The sequence below is a fragment of the Thermobia domestica genome, chromosome 4 (assembly GCF_964235325.1).
Source record: "Thermobia domestica chromosome 4, izTheDome1.hap1.1, whole genome shotgun sequence".
Taxonomy (NCBI): domain Eukaryota; kingdom Metazoa; phylum Arthropoda; class Insecta; order Zygentoma; family Lepismatidae; genus Thermobia; species Thermobia domestica.
Window position 1 is genome coordinate 220934127 of NC_137457.1, and position 21803 is coordinate 220955929.

The 21803-nt window shown below is 35.7% G+C and overlaps 1 protein-coding gene across 1 annotated transcript in view; it reads right to left on the reverse strand.

The window, feature by feature from the left end:
- Positions 1 to 559: 559 nt before the first annotated feature.
- LOC145683447 (dehydrogenase/reductase SDR family member 11-like) overlaps positions 560 to 21803 on the reverse strand; it is a 33534-nt gene continuing 12290 nt past the window's right edge. Inside the window, exons 3-6 of the mRNA XM_081754786.1 lie at positions 19739 to 19868; positions 15014 to 15143; positions 5745 to 5897; positions 560 to 709 (exon numbers count right to left, since the gene is read on the reverse strand). Of these exons, the coding sequence (XP_081610912.1) occupies positions 668 to 709; positions 5745 to 5897; positions 15014 to 15143; positions 19739 to 19868 (455 nt within the window). The 3' untranslated portion in view covers positions 560 to 667. The remainder of the gene's footprint in view (positions 710 to 5744; positions 5898 to 15013; positions 15144 to 19738; positions 19869 to 21803) is intronic.

Here is a 21803-nt window from a genome sequence, read left to right on the forward strand (position 1 = left end):
TGAATTTACACTTTTTACAAAGGTATTTCCATTAGTATTTTATTTTGAGGATGGTTTTTATGAAAAGAATGTGTTAGTCATTTGCGTTTCCTTGGAGCGAACAAATAGCCTCGGAGCCTAAATCACCACGAAAACAAATCTATTAATTAAGTAGCCTATCTTTTATCTAATAATAAAAAATAAGTTTATAAAGAAAATAAGTTGATTTTCATCATCCACATAGTCTTGCATTAATTTAGAAATTAGGATTTGTACAATCCGCGGCAAAAAACCTGCAACATGAGCATATAAGTTTATTGTGAAATGACGAAGTCTTTTGCTCCAAAATAAGTGTGCACGGGAGGAGGCCGAGATTTATCCTGACGTGATTCGTTCCACTTAGACGTTATGTTCATTCCCTGTCCTATTAGGCGTAGTTTCACAATAAACTTACATCCTCATGTTGCAGATATTTTGCCTCGGTTTGTACATAAGATTTAAACTAAAAAAGATCAAAATGTGTAACTTACAAATTTATTAACTTTATCACAATAAACGAATACATTAAAATATTTTCCCACACAAGTTGTAGATAAGCCCTTGAATTCCCTAATCTCTACCTTTTAAAATTTGCTAACTCCGTTGAATTAAATGGATTATTGGGAAATATGTTTTTGAAGTGCAGCAATTACATCTGATCACATGTAGGACGTATAATTATGTCATTAACCTGTAAATAAAATAAAAATAAAATATACTATATAAATAAAAGTTAATTTCATTTAATAGTATTACTATATAAACAATAAATAGGATCTGAAATATTTTTTCAATGTTTCTCAGCTAATCCCTATACATATACCCTAACAAAAGCTGAACTTACTGACTAATCAACACCAGGCCATGTTGCTTCAATTAGAAACTTTAAATCTAGGTAGTATATAAAATTTGTGACGTAAAGTACCACTAAGGAAAGATTTTTGGAAATTCGACGAGAAAGAAGGTGAAATGGGGATGTCAATTATTCTATTAAAATGTTCATATTTTCGCATCTCTAAAGGGTAGAGACATGAAACTTGGTATATGGACTTCTCAGTAAAGAGAGATACACATGTGTTCAGAAGTTTACTGATATTTGACCTGCAAGAGGAGAAAAGCGGTGGAAGGCAAACGAGTGGAGATTACAATGTAAACTATCCATATGTCGGAATGTCCGGAGATTAGACACACAATATTTCATATGTGGTTAGTTCTTAACGCACCTATAAATCTATTGTCAGGCAGAAGTTCTTCGTTATTCAAAAACTTATTAAAAATAGGATCATTTCTTAAAGTCTTGACGTTTTTACCTTAACTTCTCTTGGAGCACCGAATAAAGGATTAAAGATTAATGTTAAGCGGTTCCAAAATATGGACATTTACTTTAGAAAGGCAACATGAAAGAAGGCGATAAATGGTATTTGCAACTTTTATAATAAACATTGGAATCCTTCAGGTTGACAAATGAAATTTGAGTTTTTAGGTCTTTCATTTATAATAATTGAAAATTCTGCGTTTCTTTATACTCGACATAGAAAGTGAGAGAAAGAGATTTAGAGGATGTCGAGCTCGCTCTCTCGTCCCGCTCACTCCCCATATTACGATTACCACAACTCGCAATCCATTAAAGTTAAAGACATGATATTCAATATTTTCGATCTTTCATTTATCTTTCATTAAATACATGTTTGAGAGTTTCTTGATAATTCACGTAGAGTGAAAGAAAACAAGTGAATGGAGCTTGCTGATAGTGCACGAAGTAAGCGTAGAAAAATTTAAATGAAATCTTTAAGTTTTACGTTCCACAGTTGTGCCGGCTAGGCTAAAGGAGACTGATGGTGTGAAACGAAGGAAATGGTGGAATGAAGAAAGTGGGAGGAAACGAGAGAACCCCGAGAAAACCCAAGCACACGGTATTTGTCCACCATAAAGCTCACTTGGCGTGAGCTGGGATCGAACCAAGGACCCCATGCACGGAGTAAGCACAGAAGACAACACACGTAATAGTATAATTCATTAAACCTTATTTTTCCCTGCGAAGAAGGGTATAACGAGAATATTACAATCTATTTAGCATTTAATATATCATCTATATTTAACTATTAATTATATTAATAAATAATAAGTTCTACCATTTGCTGCTGTGTGGAAGATCTTAACACTTCTTTTATTTTCCCAAAAGATGACTGCTCGAAACCATTACATCACAAATACATGTCAAAAATCCTTCTTAGTGACCTCAACTATATCTTCATAACAACCAACTATCTATATCCATGACAACCTAATCAACAAACTTTTTATTTTTCAATATATATATTTCTGCTCACTTATTGCGCCTCTGATCATATTCATAAAACAAGTACAGATTGATAATATTACATCATTATGATATTGCGCCTCTGGTCATTGATAACATCATTATCGTAATAAGGGCATACTTCTAGTCTACCATCTGCTATATGTATCTAATGTATACATAAATATTACAAAACAAGAATTTTAGGAATGATCTAAAAGATGGATCATAAGATTGCAATCTCGGCCACTAATTTTAGGAATGGTCCAAAAAATGCTTCAAAAGATTGCGATCTTGGTCAATAATTAGTTTTTGAATCAGGGACTACAAATTTTTAAATGTCCCCTAAATAGATTTTTGTTTTTCTACGGAATAAGCGCATCGTACTGTGTTAAGTTTGGATTTGGCTACACTGTATGTACTTCTCCAGATATCAGGCGTAGAAGAAAATTTTTGATTGAAATATGTTGGATCTTTTGATCCAAAACTTAAAAAGGTTGTTTCATACATTATAACAGAAAACACGGTTAAATCGCTTGAAATGAATATTTGAACAGTGCTAGTACTAACCTTGGGCAGTGTTGTATCATGTCGCTTTTTAAAAAAGCATATCTGAAGTAGGGGTGTCCAAAATTTATGCCAAGAATGGAGTAAATCTGAAACCACTCATGTGAGAGCTACGAAACTCGACATAAAAACTTATTAAAAAGAAGTGGAAACGTGTCACAGCATTTTCGAAAATTTCTCTTTTAAGGGGAGGAAGGAGCAAATATCTATATTTTTCTCCCTGTTGTAATCGATGTTGTCTGTCTCATTATCTCGGAAAAAATCGCTAAACGATTTGAAACGACTTTTTGACCATAGTTAGCCTTCCTTGGTCGGAGTTTTTATCATGACACTTTCATTAAAGCGCGTTTCCAAGAAATACACAACTGTTCTCTAGAAGAATTACATTTAATTAACCCATTTGTTCCCAGAACTAAAAATTTTGTTCAATTTCGACAGTATTGATAGTTTAGGGTTAGATACCATTCACATGAACTATTTTGCTGACAAAATATTTTTATGGTAATTTAACACAATGTGGCGGACATGGGGCCATGGGAATGAACTGGTAGGGGTTTTTATAGGTAATAATGCTCCATTTTTGGGGCAGTAGAAACCAATGGGTAGAGAGTTTTCACTCAAAAAAACACGGAATATTATTCTGTGGAATATATAACACGGAATATCGGTAAATTTCTTTGTAGTCTTCTCAGAAATAAGCATGGATGAAAATTGAATGCATATATATTTAATCTTGGTAATACAATAATGATAATACAGCTTCCACTTTGGTCCACTAATATTACATGATCTAGATTGTCCTTCGTGTTTTCCAATATTTGTACTCTACAAATAGTATCAAGCAATTACACTTAATCCTTATTTGGACATTCTCGATTACTGGTTTTCCTCACCTTTTTCACTCATGAATGGAATTTGTCGAAAGGATTAACAAGACATCCAACATTACACTTCTTACACTTTTTAGTTGTATTCTTGTGACATTTGGCGCATCGCACTTGTGTTGCACTTTTCACAGGAACTAGTTGAGTTCATTCAATGTAACATTATCGGTAACTCGTTTCTTCTGGAGCTGATTGCCCTGGGATCGTTGTCTGCACTTTGTAAGGTAGCTATTGACAATGTATCTTGTAAAAGCAAGAAGATCGAGTTTCTCTTATTTGTCGTTTGTCTTCTTTACATCCGGATATTGATTCTATAGTTGGCAATGTTATCTAACCTGTTCAAGCCTCCCATAAAAGAGTTGTAGTTCATAATGCATGCTGACTGCTGAATATCTATTTTCTTGGTATCCTTATCGCTGTACCGTTTAGCCTTACCTAATGGAGCAATAAATGTGAACGTGGATGCAACTGTTTTGTTATTATGATAACGCACCAAAAACTTGTATCTGTCACTTGTGTGTATGTGTATGTGTATTTGTATTTTGTATGCACTTTTGTGTTTTCATTTACAGGCATAGAACAATATGCATTATAAATACATTATGAGTTTGTTTACGTTATATTTAAATCTAGAATGGTCGATTTTGGCAGATGATTTGAGCACTTCAGGTTAGGTTAGAATTGTATGAGTCCTTGTACAGCAGATACTGTATAAGGATAGCGTGCGTTTCGGCATAGTAATGTGAAGACATTGCCTAACCGAGAGATATCCAGATATCAATGAGCCTATTTACACTCGTACGCGTGAAGATATTTACCAAATTTGAGTTTTACTGTTATTTTTATTAGATTACTCATTTTGCCCCAGTATAAGAAATGAGCCTAATTTCCCTGCACCTGAAGTAGCTGTTATTCTCCAAAGGTATACGTTATCATCGTGAAATACATCCCCGATAATAAAACTATACTAAAGAAAAAAAAAACTACCCATTCGTTCCCACTGCTCCATTTTTGGGGCACTTACTTTTAAGTTACAAATTTATGAACACAAGGAAATTAATTATCATGAAAGAGTATTCTAAATGAAACAAGGACTTCTAACAATTTAAAATATACCACAAATAAATGCCAACATATTTTAAATAATTTAAAACTACATTTATCTCTCCTTCCAAGACATTGAATCGAAAAAAACGCCAAATTTACTCCCTCACTGCGCCATAACGAAAGTAATTGCCGACGACAGAGATGCTGCATGTGTTGCTGGGTACACATATATATATAGTCTTCGCAAAGAAACGAATTCAAATCAAGAAAGTAATTTCATGAAAAAAATAATATATGCACCGCCCCATTTTTGGGGCTGTGGGAATAAATGGGTTAAGGTTCCGGTTTTAAACTTAGTATTACAATGACATTTGTTTGTAGTTCAAATTCACTACATTTACTTTCGAATATTTCCTAGAGTTAGCTTCTGCGTTACCCACAACAGTATAATTCAGGAACAGATACTTGAAGAAAACGACTTAATTTTAAGGAAAGTAAGTCGTATGGTGAAACTATCACAAAAGACTTTTGTTGGTCTGTATCGGCCAGCTATTAGAAATTTGGACTTACTACTGTGTTATAGCACTGAATACAATGTGGATTGACGTTGAAGAAAAAATTGTGACTTTTAGAGTGAGCTGACGAAGACAGCCACCGTCAATATGATCATAGTACTGGTGAACCAACATGAACTAAACGTCGGGGTATTCATAAGGCAAAGTAAAAATTTACTAATAAACTATGAGACAGTTCATATGTGTTGTTTCCAACGTTTAAGTCGTCAGTGTATTTCCACAATGAATTAAATTAAAAAGTAATAGCTATATTAGGCGGAAGATGCTGTCTCCCAACACTCTGATTATTCGAACAATAATAGTTATCGTATTAACAATAGTAACTTCGTTGTTACTGACTTTAGTACCATTTACCTGAACTCTAGGATGAGCTGCTAGTACGTAGATTAAAGAATCTGCCATATCTTGTGCTTCCATTGGATGTATTTTCGCATTCAGTTCTGAAAGTGACACTTCTTTCAAGGCTTCTTCCACCATTTCTGTTTTAACGAGGCCAGGACTGATGGACTGCAAATACAAAGATTTTGTGTTAACGTGGCCTGCAAAATTCAACGTTTATGACGCGTTTGATGTATTTGGGTCGCTTGAATGTCCAGTATCCTAAACTCTAAAAATGAGAAAATGGGCTAACGCCTTCATTTACTTCTATAAATGAGCACATTTCTAAAAGCCTTTCTTGTACACAGAAAATTATAAGGCCATAAACTACATAGTTATGGTTTTAGTTTCCAATATAACAGAAATATAAAATGTTCAACAGGTATTAAACTTCAAATTTCTCGCCTGAAAAATTCCAATTTTGCAATTGGGCAACTTGCCGTTCAAGAATCTCATTTATTCGGACAACAAGATGATGAACTAACTTCATCGTTTACAAGTGATTTCAACCGTATGTCAGGGTTGTCAGAGTACTGCTTTTATGTAAAATATTCTGGCATGTGTAGAAGTTTTTCATGAAAGTAAAGAGGATAAGTTGAATTTATTCAAATGTATTGAGAGCAATGTCTACACACTTTAATTCGTTTTGCGCTGAATACGTAATACAATTTAACATGGAATTCAATATTAAAATATCCAGCCCTCTCACTGTTCTAGTGGCTAGCTCGTGGCTATGATTCACATAGTCAAGGGTTCGTTTTTCGGTAGAAGAACATTAAAATTTAAGCTCCATATGGTTGTTTGGATTCCAACTTTTAACAATAGGTCTAAGTCTCGTATAGCTTCGGTGCTGAAAAGGGACACTAAATTTCAATAAACAAAAAAATTAATCCATTCAGATGGCTAGCTAATTTAGTGTCTTATATACATTGCTCAAAACAGCGAAGGAAGTCAGAATAATGATCGAGGTACTTCAAAATTTCCTATGTATTTGGCTGTTGCATTGTTGCCTTAATTACTGCAATGTGAGTTGTCCTCACAAACGAATGCAAATATGACGTCAAGCGGTATGAGATCCAACTTAAGACAATGTGTCAAATAATCTGGTCACTTGGGAACGCTAGTAATGTTGCTTCGACGGGCAGTGAGTGAAGTAGGCTGCTGTGATCTAGTGTTGAAGGATACCACAACACGATTCAGTGAATCCTGTAATGTGGAGAGCCTTAAGTAGAATGGAAGCCGTGGAACACAAGATGCGGTAGCTGAACCTTTCTACATGATTCGCAGTGTCATTTCTAGACTCCTGACACAACAGACAGAAACAACAGTTTGGAGAGCAGGAAAACGTCGTCTATGGTCAAGCCCTTACTTGTTATTATCAGCTCGAAGAACTAGGCAGCGACGTACAACTGACTTGCAACGTGGGCTTATACTGGCTACAGGACCAGGGTGCCAACCCAAACCATGGCCAATAGGGTGGAAGAAGCATGCATTTATGCACGAAGGTAAGTGATGTGTATTCCATTGATCGCACAACAGCATAGAAACTGCAGAAATCGGTCTGCTGAACACCATGAGTAGGGCATGTTGAGTAGATCATTATTCTGCTCTCGGACAAGTCACATTTCAGCTTACAATAAGATATCAAAGTATTCTTAACCAGAAAGAACGTGGTTCTTGAAATTATTGTTCTGTGTGCAGAAGATATTTACAATATGGAGATAGTGAAACAATCGTGTGGGGAGAAATCAGTACCTAACATTGCACGTCACTGCATATCATCCGGAATGGTATTCTAATATCCTCAGACTTCACGTTGTTCCTATTACTGCAGTGATTGGTAATCGTTTCATTTTTATGGATGATAATGCCAGACTTCACCAAGCAGGTGTAGAGATTGATGCTGCAGGCAAAGAGTATCTAACGGATAGCATAACCAGCGTTCTCTCAAGCAAAATCCCATTGAACGTTGTGGGACGCATTCGGCAAACATATTAGTGCTATCCCATCACCACCTTCAACTCAGCAACGAAAAGCGGGGAAAAGTCCCACAGGCTAGTATTGACAATCTAATCCAATCCACAATTTTGGTGGAAACATCGGCGCAAATCCGTCTTCAACATTGGGGAGACGGATAAAACTGTCCCCATAATTTTTTTTCTTTCTTTTAAACGGCGTTCAAAATATTTCTGAAGTTGAAAAACAATACTGTTGAGGATCAGTGAGCAGTGTTGTCTTCAACATCGGGAGGCGGGAAGATTTCAGGTTTATTCGGTGGGGAGGTGAGACATACATATTACGGTAGATTAATCTAATTTCTTAGGTGAACCTGTTGTATATTATATATCAGATGATGCAGATGAAGTGGCAGTCGGACACAAATCATCACATTTCTCCCCAAAAACACATTTTAAATCGGATTATTGGGGGGACATGTCCCCCTCATTCCCCTCGGATTTCCGCCAGTGGGTGGAAAGAGAAAAAGATTACGTTGAAAGACACTGCTTTCTTTCTGCAGCTTAAAATGTATTCTTGTTCTTCACAAGTCTTTATACTCAGCAAGGCGTAAAGTTTACATCTTCGAACTAATTGATTAACATGACTACACTATGTTCAAGAAACATGGACCTCAGCTTCAATTTGATACAGTAATATTGACCGAGTGCTTGACAATAACCTTGACGACTACCATCTTGAGTAGTTGGTTGGAAACATGCAGATCAAATTATTCTGAAATGTTTATTGACTCGGAAAACGTATTTGCCTGGAAAACTAAAATCAGCTTTTATTTCTTTAAGAAATTGTTAACAAGATTAGAGAACGTAAGTACAATGCAAAAGAACCGATTCACTGCAATGAATTTTAAATCAATCTCTCTCTCTCTCTATATATATATATATATATATATATATATATATATATATATATATATATGGATGCGCACGAGTCGAGACATGTCTCGAATCTCGACTCGACTCGACTCGAATTCGAGTCGAGACACACTTTGTAAAATTCGAGACGAGTCGAGACAAACGTATTTCTCGACTCGAATTTTCGAGTCGAGACACGAGTCGAATCGAGACAGCTCCTAAAAATCTCGACTCGATACGAATGTCTCGAAACTCTTTCTATAACTTTTAATATTATTTTGAAGAAAGTACTCATTCAGAAACACTCGGCACGAGAATTTCGGAAACTGCAGGACTTGTCAGGTGTTCGAGGAGTGTTGTGGTAAGTGTCTTCAACAAGTGGCGAAACTAAGGGAAAACAACGTCCAAACGTCTAGGGGTTGTGCGCCCCCCACCTCATTACATTTGTCCGACGTCGTAGGCTGGGCAGACTGCTAAAACAGGGTTTTATTAATGGGTTCAAAATTTTTGGAAATTTTACCGACCTTGATAAAATTTTCAACATAAATGAGGTTCAGGATGTTTTTTATTATTTCACTTTGAAGGTGCAACTTGAGGGAAGGGGAGAGGGGAAAATGACAGACATTAATGTCGAATCCATAATTTTCGGGGTCGCTGAAATGAACAATGACACTTCCGATGCCCTTTAAATCGAAATTCGGCCCCACAACTTGGAGGAGGGAGAAGATATAAAAAGAATTGAAAATGACCGATATTACTGTCGAATCCACAGTTTTCGTGGTCGCTGAGATGAACAGTGACACTTCCGACCGTTTAAATCGATATTAAGTCCCATTAGTACTCTAAGGGAGGATGGTGACATATAAAGATAATTGAAAATTACCGGTATTAATATCGAATTCATAGTTTTGGAGCTCCATAAGTTCATTAGTGACAGTTTTGTGCCCTTTGTGTCCAAAATGAAACGTATTCTCCCCGTGCGAAGAACGGGTATTCTGCTAATCTGTAATAATAACGAACGGAAGTTTCACATACTCAACCCTTTAATATATTTCTTGCCGCTCAAATTCACTCACTTGTGCGGTATATGTGTGTATGTGTAAATAAGATCCTCTCTCTTTTTGAGTTTTTCGAAAATTATACAAAGAATAAAGAGGGATTTTACCAGAAATCAGAAAACTAAAAAGTAGAATTAAAACCTGTTGCTTTAAGTATTTTTCCGTTAGCAAAATACATTGTATATACAGTAGGACGTCGACTATCCGAAAGGCAAAAATCCGAAATGTCAAAAATCCGAACCCGGTCTCTAGAAGCTTTTTACATTTTGTCTTAACGTAGCGATAAACAAACAATAGTGTGTCCGTCGACGTTGTGTGAAGTCAGTATTTTTACAAAAGTTAATTCATTGTAATTGTTTGTCAAACATGCTATTATTTTTATTTTCTCTTAGGCCTATAAGATTTAAGTTTGACTTACAAGATCAGTGTTATTTAGTGTACGAACAGGTTCTTCAGAAACATTAAATGTAAGTAGCCTTACGTTCGGTATTGCAATTACTGCATGTACTGAATAACCACTGTATTGATTGAAGAACATACCGTACAGTATATGTAAGCCTAAATGTAATTTATTTGTCATTTTAGAAAATCCGAACTACCTGTGGTCCCAGTTAGTTCGGATTTTCGACTTCCTACTGTATGTGCTGCAGACATATTACAGCAAGTAAGATTGCTAGCATCAGGCCAAAAAATGGTTTTAAACTATATTTTCCTGTTTTTGCCAATACTTCCGAACAAATTATTTTTCCTAATATATTCAAAATTCCAGAAAATTTTACATAGAACAAGGAAGATATCTCTATAAAAGATATGTTTGATTTAAAGATATTAACTAAAATGATTCTTGCCCCGTTATTTTAACACTTCCCTGCCATCAAGGGGGAACTTCATAATATTGCTCAAGATAATTTTAATGCGTCTATACTAATTAAGCTAACTAGGATTATATTTTAGTTTCTTTTGTAGCCATAACTCCATTCTATCGCGGTGCTAACTTTGAAGTGTTTGGATGAGTTGTGCACAAAATTTCCCTATTCTAATACAAGAAACATAAATAATCAATTTTCTTAACTCTAAACTAGTAAATATAAAACATTTTTAATTTTGAAAGCATAATATAATAAAATATTCGAAAATTTCAATTTTACCCAAATTTTCCGTTTTTTCCAAGCTCGGGAGCACTGTAAAAAAAATTGTTCTTTTAAACCCAAAATTTCCGTTTTTTCCCAGGCCTTCACAACACTAGTCTGAACACATATTGCATTGAATACTCCTAACGATGGACCTCCGCAGTCGATGACCCATTCATATGCGAATGTTAACACCACGACATCGGCAACTACGACTGAAATGAACACGTGACCATCGCCACTGGGCCTTGGCACAGTGGCAGAGTTGCATTATCTGATGAATCCCGATACCTTCTTCATCATGACGATGGGAGGGTGCGAATCCGTCGTATTCCAAGGGAACAGCTCCTTGACATTTGCACTGCGAGACAAAGACAAGCGTGCTGAGGCTTACTTATTATCTGAGGAACATTCACGTAAGTATCCATGTGTCTAGTAGAGCTCGAGCAAGGCATCATGACGGCCGAGGCGTATCGCACACTGCTTGAAGACTACGGACACCCCTTCATGACGATCATGTTTCCCATCGGTAGTAGGATTTTTCGACAAAATAATGCACCATGTCACAAGGCCAGGAATGTGATGTAGTGGTTTTAGGAACACAGGAGCGAGTTCCAAGTGATGTGCTGGCCCCCCGACTCGCCGGATCTTAACCCAATCGAACACATCTGGAATGTGATTAAACATGACGTCACGGCGCATCGCCCCTCCCCGGAATTTACAGGAATTAGGTGACCTGTGTGTGAATATGTGGTGTCAACTCTCTCCGGCGACCTACCAAGGATCACTGCGTCCATGCCAAGACACGTAGCCGTTATTATCCGTTCCAAAGGTCGACATACTGGTAATTAGGTAGGTAGTCATAATGGTTTGTCTGATGTGTGCGTATATTTTAACTCGTACATTTTGTCTCGACTCGAATTCGAGTCGAGTCGAGACACGAGTCGAGACAGAAACATATTTTCGAGTCGAGACAACATTTTCTCGAGACGAGTCGAGACAGACTTAAATCTCGATTCGTGCGCATTCCTATATATATATTCCTATATTGTGGCAGAGCCCGTATTTTATTTATCAGAATTCTTAATTTAACGATTAACTTTATTTTTGAGGATATTGTTTTTTGTAAATATATATATTAAAATTGTTTGGTGAAGAAAAACAACTGTTACAATTGAGGTTAATGCAAGTTGGTAAAATTGTATTATTTTTGCCGTCAGCAGATAAAGTAAACAAAACACATAATTGGTAGTCTGCGAATGCAGGAAGGAAATTCATGAAATGCGTTGGCTATAACATTTATAACATTCTGTAAAAATTACGAGTTGCAGTTGTAACATGTTTGTGAACATCTGACACATTCACGGATATGTAGAAATTGCCTAGAATCGGGAAATCAGAGATGTCGAGTGTTGCAGTTTTTGTTCTTGAAACAAGGAAAGAATTTGTTTCCGAAAGAAAGGAGGTCACACGTGCCTGACAGCAGACGACGCCGCAGAATTCCGGGAGTCGAGATCCAAACAAAACCACGGGACAGGAGGTCTTTTGGAGGAGAAGTCTAATGGTTTCAAGGAGAAGTCTGATGGTTTCGAGAGAAGTCTTACGGCTTTAGAGACGGAAGTTCGACATCGTTTTCGAGAGAAGTTCTACGTCTTTTGTCGAAGTAGTTTTGAGTTCATCGCTGTTAAGTTTCTAATGTGATTCATAGTACGAAGTTAATCACAACGTCAGTAATCCGATCTTCAAACGACTAACAGCCAGCGATGCCTGTCCGTAGCGATATCAACCTGGCGATATCGAAATCAACGTAGCAATCCCGGAGATCATCAACAGAGAACGTCAACTGAAGACAACAGTAAAAGGTATGTGTTACTTCAAATTCAGGGTACAAATGCTCAATGCTCGATATGCACTACTCGTCTGGCAAAGATTCTAAATATCCGTTATAATCCACGACATTTTACACTAGCTACACTCTTTTAATAAGAAATACAATTGTTGTTTAATAATTGAATTTATGTGTTATCATTACGACTTAATCCCCAATAGAAATGTGCTTAATTCGAAACCTCTCGCTTATAAAACAGATACTTGCCCACTCATTCTAGATGGTGAGTGGAAGGTGATCTGCTCAATTCAACTTTCGCATCCCCAAATTCAGGCACGAATTGAGCGGGTTGTCAATATATATAAACTATTGAATATTAAAAATACAACACTACGTGAAAGGAGAGGCAACAGTTCTAAAAGTGGTAGAGAAATAGCTAACAATAAAGCGTGAAATGCTTAGTGTTACTGATTTTGCGATATAGTGACACGTAGTTTTGTTTCTTTCTTCGGAATCGATTTCTTTCAATACATTCTTAACAAGAATTTGTTCCTCCGGATCGAATTATTTGGTTTCCTTAAGTTGCATGATTCCGATTTATATTTGGTTTTCCAATATGATTCCTCCAAAGAGAGATTTGATCTCTCCTCTTCGTCGAATCTTTTGCTTTCGATGAACTGAAAAATTCTTAGTTTTCATATAGTTCTCCAATAGTTTCCTTCTCTCAGCAAAACTACTCAAACCACTTTTATCACCTGGTAAGCTATTGCAAAATTGGTTTTGATAGGGAAGGGAAGAATAAATATACCATGGAGGATTGCCGTTTCAAGACATGTATAGAAAGTTCCTGTTTTTTCATTTCTTGCTTTTGTTGTTTGCATACAAACATAGGACACAAAACCGAAAGAAGATTTGATTGTTTCTAGACATGCTCAGTAGGTTTTTATATTCTTCTTCGTCATATTTATACAGTGTCTCTTTGCTGTAAACTATTGTTGTTTTCTTTTCTTCTTCTATCCATGTCAATCCATCAACTGGGTCCACTCATCTGTTATTTGGTTCCGTCATTTGGTTTCATCAATCGGAATCACTAATTCAATTTGTCAATTACGAAGTGTACATCAATATTTTTATTGTCTTGAGTGAATTTGTCTTTTCATTCTACCAAAGTCAGTCCAATTCCTTTCAGAGAGACGATCATTTCATTCCAGTAAAAGATTCGTTCTTTTGGAATGAATCCTTCAGAAATTACCCATCAACATCATTTTTGAGATGTGACAGCGGCGCGAGAATAATGCAGAGGTCAGAAAGGCCTTAATTGTCATTCTAGAGTATGGCAGGCCATACTTCTGTGACAAGTTTCAAAAATTATCTACTGTAGCACGGAATATGTCTGGTGTGCAATCATAGTATGTTCAATTAAACAAAGAAAACATGTGAACATAGTGCTCACGAAAATGTGGAAAGTTACGTCATCATGTGATCGCGCATTATCTTGTTGGAAAGAAGCTCTATGCAGGACTGACAGTAAAGGTACTGTACCTTTTCCACGTACCACTAGGTGGTCAAAGGGTACTCAATAAAATTGGGTTGGCCAATTAGATTCAAACTACACGGAATTGAATTATTTTTAACGCCAGTACACTCACTACCTCGGATACAAAACGAAGAAACGGTTTGGATCCCAATTTAAGCAGTAAGTTCTGCCTTCGTGCTGAAAAGATACAAGGAACTCCAATCAATTATCCGCCTTTATATTTACTGTTTCCAGTGATGTATTTCCAGAATTTTTGGTAGGTATACGCTCGACTGTTTACGAAAATAAAATCCATACCCACTCCTAAATCCTTCATTACTTCCCCGATTTAATGTGAATATACTTTTCGTTATAAAAGTATTAAGTAGGCATACACCTTATATACTCGTATGCACTCCTTGCATATATGATGTTGATTGAAGTACGAAGATATATACACAAACACCTCATGTTTACTGTCATTGAACACTTGTTCTTTAACGCCAACCTCATAAAACGCACCATGTTTGCTTGCCAGATGGCAGACTGTAATACATAGTTCACACTACGTCTGTTGAAAACTAAACTAACATTGTGGAAATGGTTAGCGGATAATGCTTAAGTGCAAATTTCTGTAAAATATTGTAGTTCAACAAACCTCAGTTTTTTTGCATATATGACCGTGATTTTATTGTCTTAAACTCGCAAGGATTAGTTATCGAAGCCTATATGACCATTTAGGAATAACAAAATACAAAGTTTCATGCACTGTAAGTATTTAAATATTATTTTGTTATTTATACTGCTCTATGTTGAACTGTGGTTTCGAATGCAATTACTTACTGTAACTCTAATATGACTTCCCATAGCTGCAAGTTCTTGACGCAAACCTTCTGTAAGAGCTCGAAGAGCATACTTTGTTCCTGTATAAAAATGACCGGCTGCAAATGGAAACACATAGTGTCCTGTAAGACTGTAATAACAACAAAAGAGAAATTTCATGTTATAGTTATTAAACATTAAGTTATTTATATATAATTATTCAACTACCTGTGACTACTTGTGCTATCTTTGTTTTTAATCCATTACAGTATATAGACAAGTATTTTCTCTTGGGTTTGAAATAAATACTAGTATCTCGTGTACATCACGTGAAAGAGTTTTCGTTTTTTTAGTAGAGAGATTGGAGTGGATATAAAATATATTCTTGGGACGCGTAATTGTTTAAAGAAAAACCCTCTCGCTATCTCTAACAGTTTTTGTTCTATTGTAATCAATGTTAAAATTGGAAAACATTTCTACCACTTTTGATGGATTGATCACCTCCATCAATGTACTCAAATCCTGACTTTTATCCTTTTACAACCTGCCTTATATTGATAGTGTGCTTTTTTTGTTCTATTTTAATCAATGTTAAGTTTGGAAAACATTTCTACTATTTTCAATGGACTGTTCACCGCCATCAACGTACTCAAATCCTGACTTTTATCCTTTTACAATCTGCCTTATATTAATAGTGTGATGAATCTTTGACATCATCACGTCTACGACCAGTAAAATACGGTAAATTAATAAATTCATTATTATTTAAAAATGGAAAAACAGTGAAAACATCATTTGGTAAACACAGTTTATTCTTTTGTACATATTCCAAACAGGAAGTGAAACTAAGATTCAGCATTCGCTTTCAGCTTTCAGTAGCTAAATTTGAAATAGGAATCTGTTTGTTGGAAAGTTCAGTTCCGCGAACAGCTAATATAGGAAGCTAAGAGAATCTGGATCAAGAGGCCGAACTTCTTTCATTCAACCAGTGCGTGTGGATACTTTGCAACAAAGTTTCGGTCTACAAGAATTTACTAAAGTTGAACTCCAATCACTCTACTAACCAGCCACGGTGAATTATTTCCACGAAAATTGTGTCAGTCTTACCTTACTCCACTCAGAGACTGCTGTGTGCACTAAGTCTGATGTGGAGCACAAACCACTTTCATGTGAGAGATCCTGAGTTAATTTATGAACTTTAGCCAATCTGCCTACTCAGTTTGGGCCGACAACAGAATCAGAAAATGGCAGTAATTCTCTACACATGACAGAGGAGGAAGCTTCGCTTGAATGAAGAATCTGCAATCCTTCGTGTAGTCGGTGAAGAGCCAATAATCACTACTAAAGAGGTTAACTGACATTAGCTTTGCATAAAATATTGTGATTTAGTGCGCGAATATGTATTAGTTTTCGTGCTCGTGTGCTAGAGTACATTTGTTTTATCTTCGCACGCTTCCCGCCTAAAGATAGGTCAGTCTGCAACGCGTTCTTGCAACGCCACGGTTAAGTTGCGAGTTACAATAATCTAGGAAACAGCAAAACGCCACACCACTCACAAATCGCTGTAACACACTTGTTCGCGTGTGGCAACTAAGAACTTCAAATACCCGACAAATAGCAATGACCTCATTTCTTGAGCTGGCTGACAGCTAACGTCACCTACACGACAAAGCCAATAAGACGTCTATTGGATTAAAACGTTCACTTGAGTGCTAGCAGAAAATACTTTAAGAGCCAACCAAGTGCACTGGCGGAAAGTATGCCAAGATAAAACAAAGAGATTCTACAAGAAGCTGGAACCTGATCAAGCGCGGCTATGTAAGTAATCTTACCGCTTAATGATCAACGGAGTGTCTAGCTATATTATGTTTCATCTTCATTAATTTAATTCATTGAAGTTTCAATATATACGTGATGACATTTGCATAGCTTTGGTATTAAGGTAACACGATGCTCTTTGCAAGAATGTAGTATTTTTCATTTGCAACGTAACCTTCTGTGTAGGGAATACAAGAATAGTCTTTCAAGGAATGTAAATATTCATTCATTATCATAAAATCAATTTGGGTCCAGTATTTCTTAAGATAACCACCCAAATATTGAAGAAAAACATGATTCTAGTGGTAGTATATAATTACTTACAAGCTTAGTATTCATAAAATAATATTTCCTTTATGTGTGTACTATCGGTGACCAAGAGTTCAGCCACTTTGAAAGAGAGATTATATGCAAATTAGCGTAGCATTTCAGGTTGCGTATCTTGAAGAAGTTAGATCCTATACCTAGGTATAGCCAAAGTTAAATATTTTACCCCAGCATCTTCCAGATTACTACACTGAGAAAAAAACGTAAGTTACCTTTGCAAATCCTGTAGTTTTTTGTCTTAAGAGCCTGACTTGCTAAAAATAATACAAAATTTACCATTTTTCTTTTGCTTTTTTATTCATAAGTGAAAGAAGATAATGAAATGCAACTTAGCACAATCATAGATAATGCTATTCTACAACAGAAAATATGAACCTGAAGGATTTTCAGTGTTGCCATCCATAGAAATTACAGTATTGCCAGAAAAACAACGCCTCTAAAATCTAAGTTAAGCCAGCGACTACAGGAACGATCTCAACTGCATTTGGTTACGTATCATGTTGTTTTGGTTTCCTGTGAACTACTTTTAAATAACATTATTATTTAGTTTAATGACTGTATGTTAAAACTATTTTGTTTATTACAAACTGAATACAACTATTATTTAAAAAGTAACTCACAGGAAACCAAAACAACTCGATACGTAACCAAATACAGTTAAGTTCGTTCCTCTACTCGCTGCCTTAACTTAGATTTTACTGGCGTTGTTATTCTGTCAACACTGTAATTTCTATAGATAGCAACACTGAACATTCTTCAGGTTCATATTTTATGTTGCATTTGCATTCTTCTGGTATTTCAATCTGCAGTTCTCATTAGTTTCATAACGTACATCTTTCATTTAAATTGATTTTTAACCAACTCTGCACCTCTTAAAAATGTTTAGTAGGCCATTTAGTATTTTCTATTATTAGTTTAGTAGTTTAGTATTTTTTATTATTCTTGACAGTATGTATACAAATAAAAATTGTCTATCCGAACAAAATTCAAAATAATAATAAACTAAAAATACAGTATTTTCCGGTATTAAATTCTAATTATATTTATCTCTTTCGCTTATCTATGCGACCCCCAGGTCGAGAAACCCTGTCTTATACTATTTCTTCTTCTTGCAGACTTCGTGTTCGTGGGGTTGAGGAGTTAAGCTAGCCACTCAAGGATTCCGACTTCGAATCCCGGCTGGGGTATGGTTGTCTGAGGATTCTAAAACCTTCATAACAGTGCTAAAGAACACTCAAGACAGACCGAAGTCCTTCGTTACTGAATGGTTCCAACAATACATTTCTTGTCTTCTTCTTCTGATTATTACTATTATCGCTCATCTTACTACTCATATTAATAATACTAATCATACACTACTACTACTACTACTAATAGTAATAATAATAATAATAATAATAATAATAATAATAATAATAATAATAATAATAATAATAATAATAATAATAATAGTCATACAAATAACAATAATAATAATCATAGAAAGCCATTTTCTGCGTTGTGGTTTCAGCGTGTGCCTTTTCTCCACCGTGTAAAAGTGTTCGTTTGGAACTTACGATGTTGCATCGTGTTTCATGTGACATCGGTTCGCATCAATGACGTACTAGAGATCCCAATCACCACGATGCAACATCTTGAGTTTGCAATATTTGTCTTCTTGAGAAAACAGGTTCCAGTGTATCACATTCTGGCATGTATGACCAGAGTACATAACTTTTAGGGGCTATGGGGGAACGATCATTCTACTTCTGGTTCGACGACGTTGCGAATTGTAAGAGTAAGCGTATTTCCATCTTTCAATATGTCCTTCCACTTGTGCAAGTTCCAATTCGATACTCGTCGAGGAGTTGGATAGCTTTCCTTGTAAGAGTACAAGAGGTTGAATATGCAGCACCAAGCCGTTATTAATGTTTTGTTATGTGATCATCTATACTATATCAAGCGAAATAGAACGGAACCGTGTGTTGAAGCAGGCAGACTATGATTATGTAGAATGCAAGATCTCTCTGAATACGAAAGAAGCAAAATTGTAGGTGCGCTGTCAGTTGGTGCAAGTATATCGAGGTAATCACTATGTTAGATGCGATGCGAAGAAATAATGCCAAAGCTTATGACGATCTACAATACTAATATCATCAAAGAGTAGTAGTGAACGGGAGAGAAGACTGAGAGACAGGAACCATGGAACATTAAGAAGAATTGATATCAAGCACCGTAGATCAAATGTAGAAAAAGTGACTCCGAAAACTCTATTCCTACCATAAAATCCCGACGCGAATTACACAAACTGAACATCCGTTGTTATTAGAATGCAATTTTCAAACCGATCATCACTACCAACAACTTTTACCCTGAAGAAAATGGTTCCATTTATAAATATGTACGGAATTCATAATATTAGATCTTTCTTTACTTTAGGATGGAGAACATGAAATTAAATTTTCGTGTGTTTCAGTCATCTAGAATCAAGGATAAATCTAATTTGTACAAAAATAAAAATAATAAGTAGACCTAATTTTTGTCGTAATGTTTTATGTTCTTGAACTCACAAACATACCCTATGATAGTCACTTTCCCATAAAACAATTTTGTATTCCTTACCTACTTATGTTAATAATATGTCCATCGTCCACATTTTTATCTTTCATAGATTTAATGGCTTCTCTGGAGCATATACTAGGAGCCAGAACATTTACATTTAACATATTCCTCCATTTTTCCGTGTTTCCACCTAAAAACAAAATAGTGATTGATTCATGGAGATTTTTCCTTTTGCTTCTTATAATTTAAGTCCTAAGTTGCAATGCTCTCGCTGTTGGTAGCTTCTCTATTCTGCAATATTGCGTGCAGTATTGTATTATGCATGTGCAAATTTATTTCTTACCTACTAATTTTCATCACTTGAAAGTCAAGTGAAAGCAGCTTATAATTTAATCCTATTTATTCTTTCTATTGGCCAAAAGTTTACAATTTACAATAATTCAAGTAACTACAAAGTGTTTAATTTAAAAATGTGCTCATCGGCAAAACAAGGTAAGAATAGTTATAAATATATATATTGTTTCATTCTAAAAATATTGGGGCATTTATTATGATACACATCAAAAACTTGGCGAACATCCTAATTTTAGACAGGATAAAATATAAAAGCTACTCGCATAACAAACATAGAAATTTGGGGACGATCCACTACTTGCTAAGCAAGAATTGATCGTAATAAACCATCTACTCTAAAATAATGGAAAGGAACTAAACATATCTAAATATACAACAATTAGTAGCACCTAATTTAGGAATACGAGAATGAACGGGGATGAAACTATAACTAGTCTATGGCTTCATCTCACCAAATGATGTCCAACAGGCAATCACTCTAAGTTCGTCTTATTCTCTTATAGGTTTTCACACTCACAATGTACACTCATGTCCAAAATGATTGCCGTATATCTATAACTGTCCTCTTGTAAGAATATAATTTGATAATGATTTTGCAGGGTACTTTTAATACTGATACTATGAGTATAATTGGGAAATGTATATTTATGGTAAATTTCATAGGAAAAGAATTACAAATACGAAAATTAGAATCAGTAAAATAAAATGTTGGTAAATAGGCAAGAAAGTTTTATTTTAATTTTATTGTTCTTATTTACTGCTCTTTTGACATGAAATTTGCCACATACATGTCTTTGCCGATTATACACATACTAACATTATAAGAAATATGGTCGAATTTGTTATCAAATTATATTCCTACAAAAACATATTTATAGACAATAATTTTGGACATGAGTGTACCTCGGATGAAAATCTAATTCTGAATCTCCCAAACAGGTCTACTCCAATGATTTTGTCCCAGACTCGTGGGTGACGTAAGATAGAAAACGTCGAATGTTTTCCACGTGTGGACAAAATGTCACAGTGGAATATAATCAAATACAAAGTCAGCTTTGCCCTCAATTTTCTACACTAACTCAGTTCCCATGACCCAGTAGAAAGATACACATGACATCTGCATTTTCTCCAATCTGGCAAGGAGCCCATTGGTGGTTAAGCGGTTAGCGTACGCGCCTTTGACGTAGGTAACCTGGGTTCGATTCCTGGCTGGAGCTCATGTGGTTCAGATTCCACGCTAATCAGCGGGTACACAACGGGGCGTTAAACTCAAAATCAACTCAACTCAACTCCAATGTGACAGGAACAAGCTATGCCGAAATTGGAAAGAATTTAAAGCTTGACAGTTCTCCAAAAGTTGAGTTTCCTCGAGGTTTTTCTACTTCCTCTTACTTTCTTCATTCCAATATTTTTTATTATCATCAGCACCGTCTTCCTTAACTCTGGTGCACAATCGCGGAACCAAAAACAGAATAAGGTTTCCTTATCACAACAAACAAGACACCCATACTGTGCTAGGTCCTCCAATATTGGGTATCGAATGTCGGAGTTAAGGACATACCCTGATGTGGTGTAAAAGTACGTTCCTTGGTGGGATGTGAGAACTTACGTCTCAAAGAACAATAGGAAGGACTCTACAATGTTTAAACTGTTATGTAAATCGCATAATTGCACAAAACCGACATTTGATATAACAAACATAAGCCTCAAGTTCAATGCTCCATCCCTCGCATATCATGGACAGAAGTCCAACAGTTGAAAGTAATATGAA